Source organism: Pteropus medius, unplaced genomic scaffold, assembly GCF_902729225.1.
Source record: "Pteropus medius unplaced genomic scaffold, Ma_sr-lr_union100, whole genome shotgun sequence".
NCBI classification, from domain to species: Eukaryota; Metazoa; Chordata; class Mammalia; order Chiroptera; family Pteropodidae; genus Pteropus; species Pteropus medius.
Window position 1 is genome coordinate 3,991,341 of NW_024340693.1, and position 14,577 is coordinate 4,005,917.

Consider the following 14,577-nt stretch of genomic DNA (forward strand, 5'->3'; position numbering starts at 1 on the left):
CCCGCTTATCTGGGACACCTGCGAAAGCATCGGTGTCACCGGCCTGAAGACCCTTGCTCCAGCATGCACTGGGCTTGTGTGGCGGGGGGGTGGGGGAGGGGATCAGAGGCCACTCCGCCCAGGTGTGCAGACCCGCCGCCCACCGGCAAGGACCCTGCCGCCCTGGGAGGCTCTGCCGCGTGCCCCAAGCACAAGCTCACGGTGACTCAGAGTCCCAGGTATCCACCGTGTCCCAGAGAACCCGTCACGCTGCCGCCACCTGCGGCTCAGAGCAGCGCAGGAGCAGGCTGAGTGACGAGTGACTGTCCTAGGACACCCATCCCGGTGGAAAAGGGAAGAAGCCGCCTCGCCGGCCCCCGGCCTGCTCCTCCCATCCCGCGGGGGGCCTCCCCTGGTCCCGCGGCCATTCTGTTCATCCGAGCACGTCCAACAACACTCGGGGAGCTGAGCTTTTTGGAAGACTCTGAACCCCGTTCCTGACGAGACATTTACAGAGAATGTGAACGAGCAGGGGGAAGAATCGACCCTCATGAGACCAGATGTAGCTCCTCCTGCCGCTCTCGGACTGGGATTCTCCGGCTGGAAGACCCCGCCGGTGAGACACAGCACATCGCAGGTGACAGGTCAGCAGGAAGCCGTCCCTTATGGAGCAGGCGCCCGGCACGCAGCCCGTTGTCTCCATGGAAGCAGCTGCTGGGCCGGGCTGTCCAGTTTCTCGGGGCCCTCACTGCTGCCGGCACCCATGGGTCTGGCTTCCACACGGCATGGGACGACACCCATGGGATTCACGGGACTTACTGGGGGGCCACGAAGGCCTCAAGCACAGGGCGACTCATCTATTCCCCTGTGGGGGCCAGGGGGGTGGGTGGAGACAAAGCGATCCGACGGCCCCACTAGCTCGCCTGTTCCTCCGCATGGCAGCTCTGCGTCCCGGAACGTGGGCGTCACGATGAACGACGATGACAGAGAGACAAGCACCCACACCGGGACGCTCTGGGAGGCGAGGGGCTGGGCGCTGCTTCCCACCGCAGGCGGCCCCGGGGCCGCAGGTCTCCAGAGTCATTTCCCGGGCAGACAGAGCTCGGGAGGCGCCCGGAGCCGCCAGGTGTGCGAGGGACCGGCCCTTGCGGACCCACTGGCCGCAGCTCAGCCAGGACACACGCCCGGCCGTGGAAGCCGTTCAGACCTCGCTATTCCGCGGCAAAACGTCTAATCTGTATCCGTTGCGTGTTTCTCTCTCGTGTCCTTGTATATCTTTTGGGGAGAATCGCAAAAAGCAGCTGGAGGCAAGGGGCCGTGTAGGGATGCGGCATCTACTCCACCTACTACGCGTCAGCCGTCCAGCTGGCACGTCTGGTTTACCTGCCACGCCACCCAGTTTACAGGCGGGGAGGCTGAGGCGCCGGAAACAACCTGCACGGTGCTATTCAGCGTGCGAGTCCCGAAGGAACCTGACTGACCGGCTACACCGACCAGAACCTTCCACGACCTCGTCCTTCGAGGGCACTGCTTTTAAAAAGCAGCCGAAAGGCGAACTGAGCGTGCTGGCCTCCTGTTTTTCCAGGTGCTGTTTCATTAGATTGAAAAACAAACCGTAAAATGTTTTCTCCATTTCTAGATAAACTGTAGCTTTTAAGACTAACACGTGGCTGTAATCCGAGGTGCTGGCTTTACAAAAACACCACCAGAAAAAGAACCCTCCCAGCTCCCATCTTGATATATTCGGGGTGACGCTGTGAGGGGCAGTGGCCGTTTCCACTGGGTCCGAGCCCGATCTCAGAGCCGGCTCGCTGGCCCTCGGAATGCTCTGAAGTTGAACGGGACGTCCGCCCGCCATTGTCACAGCCGGCCCATTAGGCTTCCTTATCCTCTCGGCTTTGTCTGGGAACTGCTGTGGCCTCCTTCCTGTCTGCCACGCTGTTCGATGCCTCGGTCTCTGGTTTCATTGGCTTCTTTTTCCATTTGTTTGAGAGTCAAAGCAGTTCTCGGTTCTCTCCCTATTGATTTCTCATAATACCCGAGTTATCTTATTTTTCTCAAGAAAAAGAAGATGAAAGAAAAAGAAAATGGTGAAAAAAAAAAAACACGGGTGTGTCTAAAACCAACATTCCCAGTGCTCAGGGACATTCGTCACTTCGTTTTAGTGGCACCCGTGTCTCACTTTTCCTTACACCGCCTCCTATGTCAGTTGTTCCCACCAGGCGGCTGCCAGGCCAGGGTCCCCTCTCCCTCCAGGTGGCCTCAGCGTGGTGCTGACGGAGCATCGAGTCGCTTACGGAACCACGTTAGACGTGCGACCGGCCCCCTTAAAGCCCCAAGTGTGCGCCTGCGTGTGCGAGGACATCGGGTAGAACGCGCTCAGCTCACCCAGTCACAGCGTGGCCTCTCCCTGCACAGCAGCTCCAGTTACTAGAAAGTTCTTCCTGACCCAGATCTGTCTGCCTGCCATGTCCTGTCTTTCACTCTGGTTCCGCCCCAGAAAAACGTGGACACACACCCCACAAAAACACACGCACACACTCCACAAAAACACACGCACACACCCCACAAAAACACGCTACCCGCTCTGGTCACGTCTGGTCCAGCTCGTTTCTCGATCTCTTTGTTCAGTGTAGACCGTGGGGGCTGAATACAATCTCCCTTTTCTCTTTCTGAATGTTCCACACGTTAATAACACAATTATTAAAGTAAGGTACAACGGGTGCACAAATTTATGGCAACACAGAAGAGTAAAAATGTAATAAAGGTCACTTTTGGTTTCAATATCAAGAGACAGTCACCACGATACCATTTATGTGACGTTTCTCCAGATTTTTACGGGGCTTTTTGTATTTGTTTTGTTTAATTTGGTGTAGGTTTTATTGCTTGTTTTTCAAATGACGTCCTTTTTTTGAATGGCTTGAAATCTGACAGACGGCTTCGTTCTGGGAAGGTCGTCACCCTTTTCTCCCTGAAAGCCACCAGGTCACCGCCCCCACACCCTTGGAAGTGGCTTCCAGGTGGCTGGCTAGCTAGCCTGGCTGCTGACCACAGCACCAGCTCCTTCTCCCTCATGGCCCCAGCCTCCAGAGTGCGGGTCACACCTGGGAGCGGCTGGCGTGGGCAGAGCGTGTCCAGCAGAGCTCCATGTCACTGCCCCCAATTCTTCTTGCCTCTGTAAATGACATCATATCTTTCCTGGAAACACTCCCTTACCCTCCTTCGGGCTGGATGGCAGGTGGCAAAGTGTCCCAAACATCGCCCATCTCTTCTCCCAGTCACCTGAGTGCTGTCCCACACGGAGCCGGAGGCAAGGGTCACCCTGTGGACTCCGTCCCGGACATGGCCCTCGCCCCAGCCCCTACTTGTGAACAGCCGGTGCCGGCCACGCCCCCTACGCACGGTGCTGCACGGTGCTGCTTCTGCTCGCCATAGCGACGGCAGTGACAACTGCAGACCCAGAGCGCCCAGGCGGCACAGACCGCTCGCACCCGCCCCCAGCCTACCTTCCGCATTGAGGTGCATGGTTTCCAGGGGTCCCAGGAAGGCATACCGCAGGCCCAGGCCGTGGGACATGACGAGGTCCAGGTCGCCGGGAGACACTACGCCCTCCTACAGGGAGAGAGGGGCACACGTGATGGGCCATCTGCAATGGCCAGTGACCGCGACGCCCACCCTGACTGCAGCCGGCCACCGTGCTGCCCCACGCCCTGTGAGGATGCTCGTTGAACTTTGCACGGCAAAACTGTAACATGTGAACGGACCCTGAAAAGACACTGCTTCGTGAACTGTCCAGGACCGGGTCGCTGGTTCCACAGCTGCAGCGGTGGCCCAGAAGGGCTGCCCTCCCCCGTCCTGGGCCCACCTCCGAGGCTTCCCTCCGCAGCCCCGACCCCTCTCAGTGGGACCTTGGGGCAGGCGGGGCAGTGAGGGGAGAGGAGGAGGAACGGGCATGGCGGGAGCAGAAGGGTTTTCCACACTTGCTAAGAGCTGGTGGGCGGGAGGCTGGAGACCTCACTCGAACTGCGGGCTTGCTCTCCAGGCTGTGCCGCCTGCAAGCCTGGCCTTGTCCAGCTTTTAATGAGTTTGTAAAGAATGATATTCTTTGATGAAACACAGCTTAGAACTGGGCGTTTGTTTGCAAAGGTGGGGCCCTGGAATCTTCTGCAAATGCGAGGTGCAAAGCAAGAGGCGAGCCCTGGTGTGTTTGGGGTGAGTGCCAGGTTGGCCGGCCCTCCACCTTCCAGAAGGAGCAGGGAAGCCTCAGATACACGGGCACGCCGGGCCCCCATGACGGCCACTGTCCCCCTGAGGTGGTCACGTCATCCGTCAGGACAACAGACGTGGGGTGCGTCCCTCCCCCTAAGTCTCCACTGGTCAGACCGGCATGGTCACTTCCATGGACGGCTCCCGCCCCTGCTTCCTGCCCGCATCCTTCACAAACAGAGCGCCGTGGGGTGTAGTTGGCGCCCGCCGCCAGGACGGATCTGCTGTCAAGGCCGCGGCGAGCTGCGCGCGCTGACCCCTCCGCGGCAGCCTGGTGGTCCCGCTGGCCCTCGGTGGACGCTTGGCGTGCCCCGCGCCCAGGCGCCCGCACACTGCAGCCACCCGGGTACCAGCGGCTCAGCGGTGGCCTACCGCGCGGTGGCCTCAGCGGTGGCCTACCGCGCGCCGCCTGTCATTCTGGGGACAGAGCGCAGCCCCCGCCTGTCCTGACGCTGAGGGCCGCACCACCGTGCAGGGATGCGCAGGGACCGCCCGGCCTCCCAGCTCCCAGGGGGCCTCCCGCCTCCTGGCTCCTCCGTGGAGGGCTGTCCGCTTGTGTTAGAAAGGGAAAGCGTTTTAATATCTTCTCTTCCCGGCTCCTTCTTTCTGCCTCATTTGCATTTTCTGAAGATTTCTCTAAGCTTGAGTTTTTACCCAGAAGCTAAACGCAGAGAAAAGACCAGTCATGAGTGACTCGGCTGCCATGCGCAGCCATCGCACATCGCTGAGGCCGTCAGCTTCCTCCTGCTGGCTCCGCACCGAGCTAAAGGCTAGTGCTGAGGGCACTCTGAAGTTCGAGTTGCTTAATATTGCTCCAGTCCATTCCACGGAGGGGAGCGGAGTCTGCCACCCCAAAGTATGCCCTTTAGGGTACTGGTTACTTCAAGCTGGTTATTTTTAAGGAACAACAGACTCAGAAAGAACCTTTGATCCTCCCCCTTTACCTCCTAAAGGGGTCGGAAGGGAAAACCTGCTTCAGGATGAGAACTCACCACATGCACCTTAGCTCGGTGGGGATGAGGGGCAGACAGGGGACCCCAGCAAAAGCCTGTCTGCTGCTTCCCCTCTGGGTCCTCTGTTTCCGGTGGCCCCGAAGGAATCCGCTGACCACACGGTGTGTGCTGCTTCTCGCCCACTTGTGAATCGCCAGCTTTCCCTCTGAGACCCCAGGCCCCCGCCCCCTCTTCGTCCAGGCTGGCACCGAAGCCGAACTGCCCCATGTACCCCAGGTCCCTGTCCTCCTGGAACCCCACGTGTGCATCTGTAATATATCTGGTCGCTCTCTCCTGCTAGTCTGTCTCACGTCGATTTGATTATGAATCCCGCCAGAAGAACCTAGAAACGTGGCAGGAAAATCATTTCCCCACCCCACACCACAGCCTTAGTGACACCGGCGGCCTAGGTGTTACCATTGTCACCAGCCACCACCGTGGCCTAAAGGACAGAAGCAAAGGCTTGCATGGAGCACACGTCCTGATAAATGACCCCTGGGAATCCCTGGCTCACTTCACGCCTGTAGGAAGGTCCCTGCCCCGCCCCAGCCGGGCCCCCCGCGGTCCCACCGGCATCTGTCAGCATGGCTGCCAGCGGTTCCTCCAAGTCACACGCACAAAGCGAAGCCCGGCGTGGTCAAAGGTGCCTAAAACTGACACAGAGCAACGAACGCCAAGGCCACTGTCAGTTCAAAGCCAGCCGCGTCGTGTCCTAGAGCGTCACCGGACAGGGAGAGCCGGGGCAGAGTGGCCGGGACCCCCTCTGCTTAGACGCCTCGGCTTCTCCTTCCTCTGGGTAGACTCCAGGAGCGACCACACCGCCGGCACACACTCACGGCCCGGCACGCGGGGCGCCCGGCTGCCGGCCACCAGCCAGGAGCGAGCGCAAGACGGTAGCGACACGCTCGGCCGCTGTGGGACGCCGTGGGACAGCATTCAGTGTGAGCGAAGACCTTGCACGCAGGGTCCCAGCAGGGAGGCGGACCAGCAGGTTACACACGTGCACACACACACGTACGTAAAACAAGGTGTTTTGCCAGGCGTTGGCTGATGTCACTGGCCAGTCTGAGGTCCCTGTGGGAGCGGAGGGTGGGAACCTCAGCCCTGCTCTTCCCGGCCTTTCATCTGACTGGCCTCGGCCTGCCATTTCCGAGAACAACCTTTCTTTACAGTCAACTGATTATCGGTGCTAATTACACCCATGAAACACCTTTGCAGCCACATCTAGCCTGGGGCGAACCCAGGCAGGCCTAGCCACGCACCCTCACAGCACAGCGGGGAGAGTAGAAGTTCCAGCCGTGTCCTTGGCTTCAGGAATCTCGGATGCAGCTCTCCACGGGCTGGGGTGGGGAGAGGGGACTCACCCGGCGGTCAGCAACAGGCGCAGGGCTGATGGACTCAGGGGCACTGCATTCAGCCCCTCGGATGGGGGGTGGGGGTTCTCGCACAGCTGAGGGCTGCAATATTCGATGACTGATCTCCGTGACTATTCCCTCTACTGATGACCAGCCACGGAGTTATTGTTCCTTCTGTCCAGCCGTGCCATCCTCACGCTGAACTTTCTTGATCGGTTCCCGCGTTTCCGCGTGCTTTCCCGCTCGTTCGCTGTGCTCACGCCCTTCGTGCAATTTCCTCGTCCGCTCCTTCCGCTCATCTCGGCTTTTGATCTTCTGTTTCACGTTGCTCTACTTTTCATCATACTCGGTCCTCAATTTCCAAGTCTTTCTGGGGCCAACACAGCCGTAACATTGCCACCTGTCACCGCCGGGAACGGACTTGCTACCCGAGGGCGTGGGCTAGGGCGCGCTGGAGACCTGCCTCCCCAACCACGGCCGTTTGCTTCCATCCATCATCTCGACTGGGAGACGGGAGCCTGAAAAAGTTCTATGTGATCAAATGCCAGATCATGAAAGCGACATGGGAAGGCAGGAAGCGGGCGCGGAACTTGTTGGGCGTCTGTCACTGCGGTCCCAGGCCAAGGAGGGAGGGGCTTCGGGCAGGGAGCGGAGGCAGAAGCAGGGGGTGGCCTGGCAGTCAGCAGCCCCGGAGCACCAGGGACGGCCAGGGCCGGACCCTCTCCAGGCACTATGGCCCCGACGATTGAGGTCGGCCAGGCTGGTCCCCGCTACGGGGAGAAGCATGCCACCAGTGGGTGACCCCAGAAGGGACCGCCCACGCGTGGCGGAAACCGTGAAGCTAGCTTAGAACAAGATTAGTTTTTTAAAAGACCAGTGGAGTCAAATGCCTGGAAGGCACTAGAAGGGGCAGCCCGAGGGGAGGTTCCTGACCGAGACGGGGACAGCGGCCCAGGAGACGCGCCGCGCGCGGGGCGGGAGCAGAGCCCGGACTTCTCCGCGCAGCGCGCCCCATCCGGTCCCTCCGCGCGGTCTCCACGCGGACTGGCTCAGCGCAGGAGGCGAGGACGCGAGGGCTCCGTCCCAGCGCCGGGTGCTCCCGAGCTCTGCGGCACCCCGGCCCGGCTCCGCGCCCCTCGCCCTGCCCCCCCGCTCAAGGCAGAGCTTCGGGGCAGAGGGGACAGCAGTGCAGAGGCTGAAAGAATGGGCGGTCGGGGCCCCCAAAACAAACGCGGCGGAAGGGAATCGTCCTTCTGTGCCAGCGTGAAGCAGCGCTCAGCAAGGCGGGTCCTCTCGTTGCGGGAGGGTCCTCTGGGAATAAAGTGTTTCACCAGGGGCTTTGACCCCCTCCCAAACCAGAAGCGCAGGGGTCTCTGCCTGCCCCTCCTTCAGACTGCGGGGTGCCACGCCTCCGCGGTCCCTCGGGACCAGGGGGAGGGCAGCAGGCCAGGCAACAGGGCTGCACGGCGTGCGGTCCCCTGCAGCCACCCTTCTCTGCCTTTCCTCTGGGGGACCTCTGCCCTCTCCTGTCCCGTTTCAGGGCGCCAGGTGTCAGCGCAGTGGCGCCGTGGCTCAGCGTTTTCGGGGTTGAAGGCTAGCAGAGGCTCCTTGCCTCGCTGGGCTCTGAACGGAAGGCCACTGAGGGGGGCTGTCCCAGTTACCCAGTTAGAGCCACTGAGAACGCGGGCCTCAACTGACTGGGAGGGAGGTCCTGGTGATGAGGTGACACGTCTGCTCCAAGGGTCCTGCGCTGTCGCCCAGCACAGAGGGTTGGCGCACGGGCAAGGGAGCTTGAGGGGCGCCAGGCGGGGCAGCTCCCCTCCGCCCCGCACCCGCAGACAAGCTGCGGGGCTCTGAAGGCCAACCAGGCACCGCCCAGTGGCCCAGGGCTCTGGGTCTGGCGACAGTCCCTGGGCCTCATCACCAGCGGCCACCACACGTCCAGGAGGAGCCGCGAGTGAGGTGGCAGTGGCAGAGAACGTCTTAGGACAGGACTGGCGGGGTGCAGGTTTCTGACGGGGCGGGAAGGGGCCGAGAGGGGCTGCAGGAAGGCTGCCACCGTAGCGTGACCACATGGATACCAGACACCGAGGAGGAACCGCAGACCACGGGGGCGGGGGCGGCGGGACCCCGGCCCTGGTGAGGCTGGGAGAGGTGCCCAGGCTGGTCCCTCGGGGAGGCCCAGGCCCGGAAAGGCACAGGGGACAGCGCTGGCGTCATGTCCGGGAGGACATGCCACTGGGGGCCCAGGGGCTTAGGCTGCTGGAGGGTCTCAGCTCAGCAGGCAGGGTGGCGCCTGCTTGCCCTTTCCAGCCACAAAGAGAGTCCCCCGACACTTTGCACGGCAGTTCTCTGAGACAGAGACCCTGCACGCTCACGTCCAGATTTCAAAGTCCAGAACACGTAGGGACCCCTGCAGCTGCGGGCGCGTGTGGAGCGAGCGTCCTCCTTGGCCCCTTAAGTCCCCTGGACCAGCTGGCCCGCCAGAGGCAGCGTCTGCTTGCCAAGTTCACGGAGGTACCATACCATTTACTCAAGGCTCAGCCCTTCCTGCTGGACACGTGGACACGTAGCCACGGGCGGCGCTAGCGTCTCTGCATCTTCCCTGCGAGGAAAGACTGTGCCGCCACCCGCCCACCAGCCGCCCGGCACGGCCGCTGCCAGGAACGGGCTCCCTCCTGACGAGCCCCGAAGCCACGACATACTGGGGCTGCCAGGATCCACGAGGCGGCCAGTGTCACGGAGCCCGACCTCTCGTGGTCGCCTCGTGCTCCCCGCCCCGTTGTGCGCCGTCGTCTGCCCGAAAGCAGAAGTCCAAGCAGTTGGCAGGCAGCGTGCTTACTCAGCAGTGGGGCGCCTCCCCTCGGTGGCACTGCCACAGTGACGGGGCTCCCCGGGCTTTCGGGAAAGGACAGGCGTGGGCAGGGACGCCAAGGTGGAGAGCGGGGCCCAGCCGATGCTGGCCGGTGCCAGGAGAGGAGCAACCCAGAGGCCACCTCGCTCGGCGTGAACTCGGCCCACATGACAGGCCTGCCTGACGGCCAGGGCGGCTCCGACTGCGATGCGCACACGAGCCTCCCAGAGGGTCGTTCAGGTGCAGGTCACGGGGACCTGAGACCTGACACTTCTAATGCATTCCCCGGCGAGGCCAGCTGCCCGCCGGGGCCTCCCGTGTGAGGCTCGGATGGGAGTGTTTCAGCTCAGCACTAACTCGCAGGGGACAGCTGCTGCACATAGATAAGACCACTGGATTCGGGGGTTCGGCAAACACCACCGTCACCGTCGTCCTTAGGATCTATACTTACTAAACTTTGGGACGTGCCGGGCACGTTCTCACACAGCCCTTCACATACAGGACCCCACCCAACCTCGCTGTGTCCCGGTGAGAAACGCCACCCTCAGCACCCGTGCGCGTGCAGACACGGAGGCATTCGGGGGCGCAGGCCTGAACCCTCGGGAGTCTGGGGACTTCCCAGGCTGGTGTCTTCATTTGTACGGGCAAAAACAACAGCGTGCCACTCGTGGTGTTAGGACTGGACCATTGGAAGTATGTGACAATCCTCAGAAAGGGGAGGAAAGTGCTCGTCCACCCTGACAGACACTGTACGGGCTGAAGCAAGGGACTCCTGGAGGCTGGAGGCACTGAGTCCTGATCCCTGTGTCACCCCCACCAACGACACTGGACAGAAGCCCCGAATGTGCTCGCTGCAAAGCGCTTCATCTTGTCATCTTACTACGTGATCTTTGGGACTCACTTTATTAACTGAAAAAGTTCCCGTGACAGTTGGCACTCGTGTCTGAGATAAAACTCAGAGCCGAAGCTCTGGATTCTCAGAGGGTCCTGGGCGGGTCCTGCAGGCCACGCCGCCCCTGGCGAGAAACCAAGACCTGAGCTCCACAGCTCAGGGCCCAGAACGGAAATCCAGCCTGGATGGCTCAGCTCAGGAGGAGGGAGGAACCGGAGCTGGGGCTTTGCACAGCTTGTCGCGGCGCGTCCGACAGGCTCCGAGCCGCCAGTGGCTGCATGACTCACGTCCGCTCACTTCCACCCATCCGTCCTCCGTGGGGCAAGGGTCTATGGCAGCACAAGCTTGGCTGTTGCCTGGGCGAGAGTTTATCACAACACAACTTCCCTGACTGTGCTCACTCACTTAAGAACACCGGCATCAAATCCCGGCCAGCAGGATCCTGTCACCCACTGACCGAGCTCGGGCTGCTAGACGGTAGCCAGACTCGTCCATCTGGCATTTCCAGGCCGACGGGGCTGCTGTCCCGATTCTAAAGCCAAGGCAGGCGAAAACGGAGCGAGCGTCTGTGTGACAACAGAACCCAGTGCCTGCGTCTGGCGCCCACCTGGCTCCGAGAGCCCCTGCCCTCACTGAGCTTATGGGGCTACGTGGGGACAGACAAGGTCAAGGTCACAGGAAGCAACAAGACAGCATGTCACAGTCTGGGACATGGCAAAGACAAGGTGCCCTTTCCTCCTGGCACTTGCCCTTCTGACCGAGCAAGGGAGGGAGCCTGCGGCCCCGCCCCTCCCCAGCCCACAGCCATGGCCAGCGTCACAGGAGCCGCCCGCCCCACCTTCTTAGAATTTCTCTTTCATGCTTGGCTGCAAGCATGCCCTCCAGAGTGAGTGAGTGAAGGCGAAAACAGGAAAATCACAGAGAAAATGAATGAAAGAAAAAGTTGCTTCTTCACAACAAAACAAGAAAACTGTTAAGCCTCTAGCAAGACTGACAAAGAGAGAAGACTCGACTCACCCACATCACGACAGACCCAGCAGCCAGGAAAAGGATAAGGGAGTACCGACCCAAGGACTTCATGCCCAGAAATGTGACAACTCAGAACAAACGGACCCAGTTTCCCAAAACCACAAACCACCAAAACTCAACGGAGATGAAACATAACTCGGTGACTCCGGAACCATTAAAGAAATGGAACTTGTCCTTAAAAACGTCCTGAAACAGACCTGTCCAGGCCGGGTGGTTTCGCTACAGAATTCGACGAAACGAAGAAGGATGAACAAAAATGTTACAGCTTCTCCTAAAAAGCAGAAGAGAGAAAACTTCCCAACTCACTTTACATGTTAATATCTTAATATCAAAATCAAAGAGAGGAGGGAGGGAGGGAGGGGAAGGAAAGAAGAAAACTGCAGACCGGCCTCTCTTCTGAATTAGATGCCGAAACTTCTCAACCAGCACAGCGCATCCAGGGACGCCCGCCAGGAACGGCTGCCACGGCCAGGTGGGATTTGTCCCGCGTGTGCAAGGCTAGTTCACCATGGCAGTTTCGACCAGAGCACCCACCACATCGGCAGGGCCAGCAGGTGGCAAAGCAGCTGCCTCTGCTCCCCCCAGGGCAGGTGGAAACGCGGGGCCACGTCCCCACGGCCCTACTCCGGCTCACACCCCAGCGCAAGCAGGGACCCCTGGAAACGCGCGCTTGGCTTAGATCCGTGCTGCTCCCTGCTGTCTGTGTAGACGGCTCTGCACGAATCTAACCCAGCGCCCGAAAGCCAGGACGGAGGCGCACGGGCCATGTCTGCACAGGACTCTCGGTGCTCTGGGACCCGGTTACCTAGCACCTTTCTCACCCCGAAAGCACATCAGCCCTAGCTTGGGCCAAAGAAAAAGGGCTCTGCCAAATGTCACCGTGCTTTGTGAACCCAAAAAGTAACCAACAGAGGAACCCGTGTTGAGTCCTTGCGCAGGGCGCCCTCCTCAGCCCACGCCGCCCACCACGTCCAGGCTGAGCCTCACGCATGAAGACCACCCTAGGAAACACTGCTAGGTCTTTGCATCTTTTTTAACCTAAAATGTGTAAAAATCTTCAGTTTGACTGTCACGCTTCCCTGATTCAGCTCCTTTTTACAATAAAGCTGCCCTTCAATGTTTTGAGGTCAACTTGGAACACCCTAAAATCTAACCAAGTTCGAATGGCTCTGAAATCGTGAGCCAAAGGGGCATCACCCCAGCTCAGCCTGCTGGCTCGGCGCATGCATGCGGTCTGCACAGCTGAGGGCGGCTCTGGAGGGGTGCCCTCGCCTGTCCTGACTCCCGGTACCCCAGGTGGAGACTGACCCCAAGCCGCAGGCTCTTTTCAAGAAACTCATGCAGTGACGTCAAGAACCCTTAAAGCAGCCACCGGACGGGCAGAACTATTGGTCCTCTCTTCCCGGGGGGCAGGGGAAACAGGTAGGGAAACGTGCCTTTCGTGTCTCTGCTGGGGCCCACGCTGGCCACAGGCGCGGCGGGAGTGCCCATGGGGAAGGCTTCTCTCAGCGCGGGGCTGCCAGGCCCACAGCCTGAGGGAGGCAGGGCCTGTGCGGCACTGGAGGCCCACACCGTGGCTTCTCTGTGCTGGGAAGCAACTGCTCCAGAAGCAGGCGCCTGTCTGCTGGCTAGTGGCCCTCTTGCGTCTGGGTGGCCAACGCAACAGTGGCGAAAGAGCAGGCACAAGACCGGTGGCCCCACCTGCGTCCAGACACCCTCCTCAGGAGCCCCAGCCCCATGGGACACACTTTGCTGTCACCACGGGTCTCCCGGCAGAGCTCAGCTCTCCCCACCCCACACTCATCCCAACCTGGACAGAGGGACCTGCGGGTTCTAGACCTGCCTGCGCTCTGTCTGTAGCCCAGCTTTATTTGTTGATTTTTAAGTGAATTCTCTTCTGGACTTGCACCAAAGGCAGTTTGGGGCTGTCTTCACACTTTCTGAATCTTCTCAGTTCTGTAGTCCCTTCTCATTTGGTCTCATTGGCACTGGACCTACTGGATCTTCACACTTGGTTCCTGCGGGGACTCCGGGCACGTGAGACCCCAACCTGTCAGGGCAGAGACTCTTACAGGGCTCCCTTTCTCAAAAGCTGCCTCATTTTCGACACCGGGGGTGAGAACGGTCCTTCCAACCAGCAACAGCCTCACATTGCATCTGCCGTTAGCTCACGGAGACGGGGCAGTTGACAACGGTGGGCAAAACGCCGCAGTTAAGAACTCCCAGAGCAGCCCGGTTCCATGTGCTCCAGTTTCCCGCCTCCCCACGTGGCGTCGGGGCGCGGTGGGATGCGGAACCCTCGGCGGCTCTTCACAGCCGGGAGCTTCCAAACCGCAGCCAGTCCCACTTTGAGGTCAAAACGGAGAATTCTTGGGCGCAAGTCCCACCCAGTGACCCAGACTCTCCACGTTTTACCTAGAATTGACTCACGCCTTTTAGGTGGGAGAGAGCAAGATTTAAGCCAGAGCTTCTCCTCCTCGCTTCAGGGCTCTAAGATACCTTAGGAACGAAAGGACGAGCTGCTTTAAAACCTACAATGTTTTACTATGATACTGAGATGTCCTTCTTCCCTTACTCTAGACAACTGGAAATATTTTAAACAGATCTTCAATGGGGTATTTTAGTTCAGTGTTTACTTCAGATCTCCTACCACTGACTGATGTTTAAAAACATCCTACAATTACTGAGAAATTGAAACTACGAACTTCGTAGAAATCCCGCACGGTCTTGGGGGTGGAAGGGCGTTAACTGGACAGAGCTGCAGCTGTCGCGTGGCAAACGCATGGGGCAGACGACGGGACAGACGACACGACAGACGACGCACTCCACGGGGCTGTAAGCAAATGCCAGGACGGAGGGGGGCGGGTCGTGTACAGGTCCCGGGCAGGCAAGTCACCCCAGCGCCCGCCTTCTGCGACGAGAGCGCGACAGTGCGGACGGAGCGCTGTCCACCCCCGGGCCCAGACCGCTCCGTGTCCTGCGGCGCCAGGTTCCCGGAGGCACATGCGGCCGATGTGTGCGAGGCAACGTTTCGGGTCCCTTAAAGGATGAGGGGACAGATACAGACGCACGTGGCGCCCCGTTGCATGTCGGGCAGGCCTCTTGCAATAAGTTCACGGGTTCACCAGTGTCACCCTCGGGCTCTTGACATGAACTGCAGTCCTTCAGAGGCGACAGTGCCCTTCACTCGAAACTTAACATTTCGCGCTC

The 14,577-nt window shown here is 60.2% G+C and overlaps 1 protein-coding gene across 1 annotated transcript in view; it reads right to left on the reverse strand.

The window, feature by feature from the left end:
* The window catches only part of CRYL1 (crystallin lambda 1), a 62,727-nt gene that overhangs the window by 2,434 nt on the left and 45,716 nt on the right, over nucleotides 1-14,577 (reverse strand). Inside the window, exon 5 of the mRNA XM_039863109.1 lies at nucleotides 3,486-3,591. Coding sequence (XP_039719043.1) covers nucleotides 3,486-3,591 — 106 coding nt within the window. The remainder of the gene's footprint in view (nucleotides 1-3,485; nucleotides 3,592-14,577) is intronic.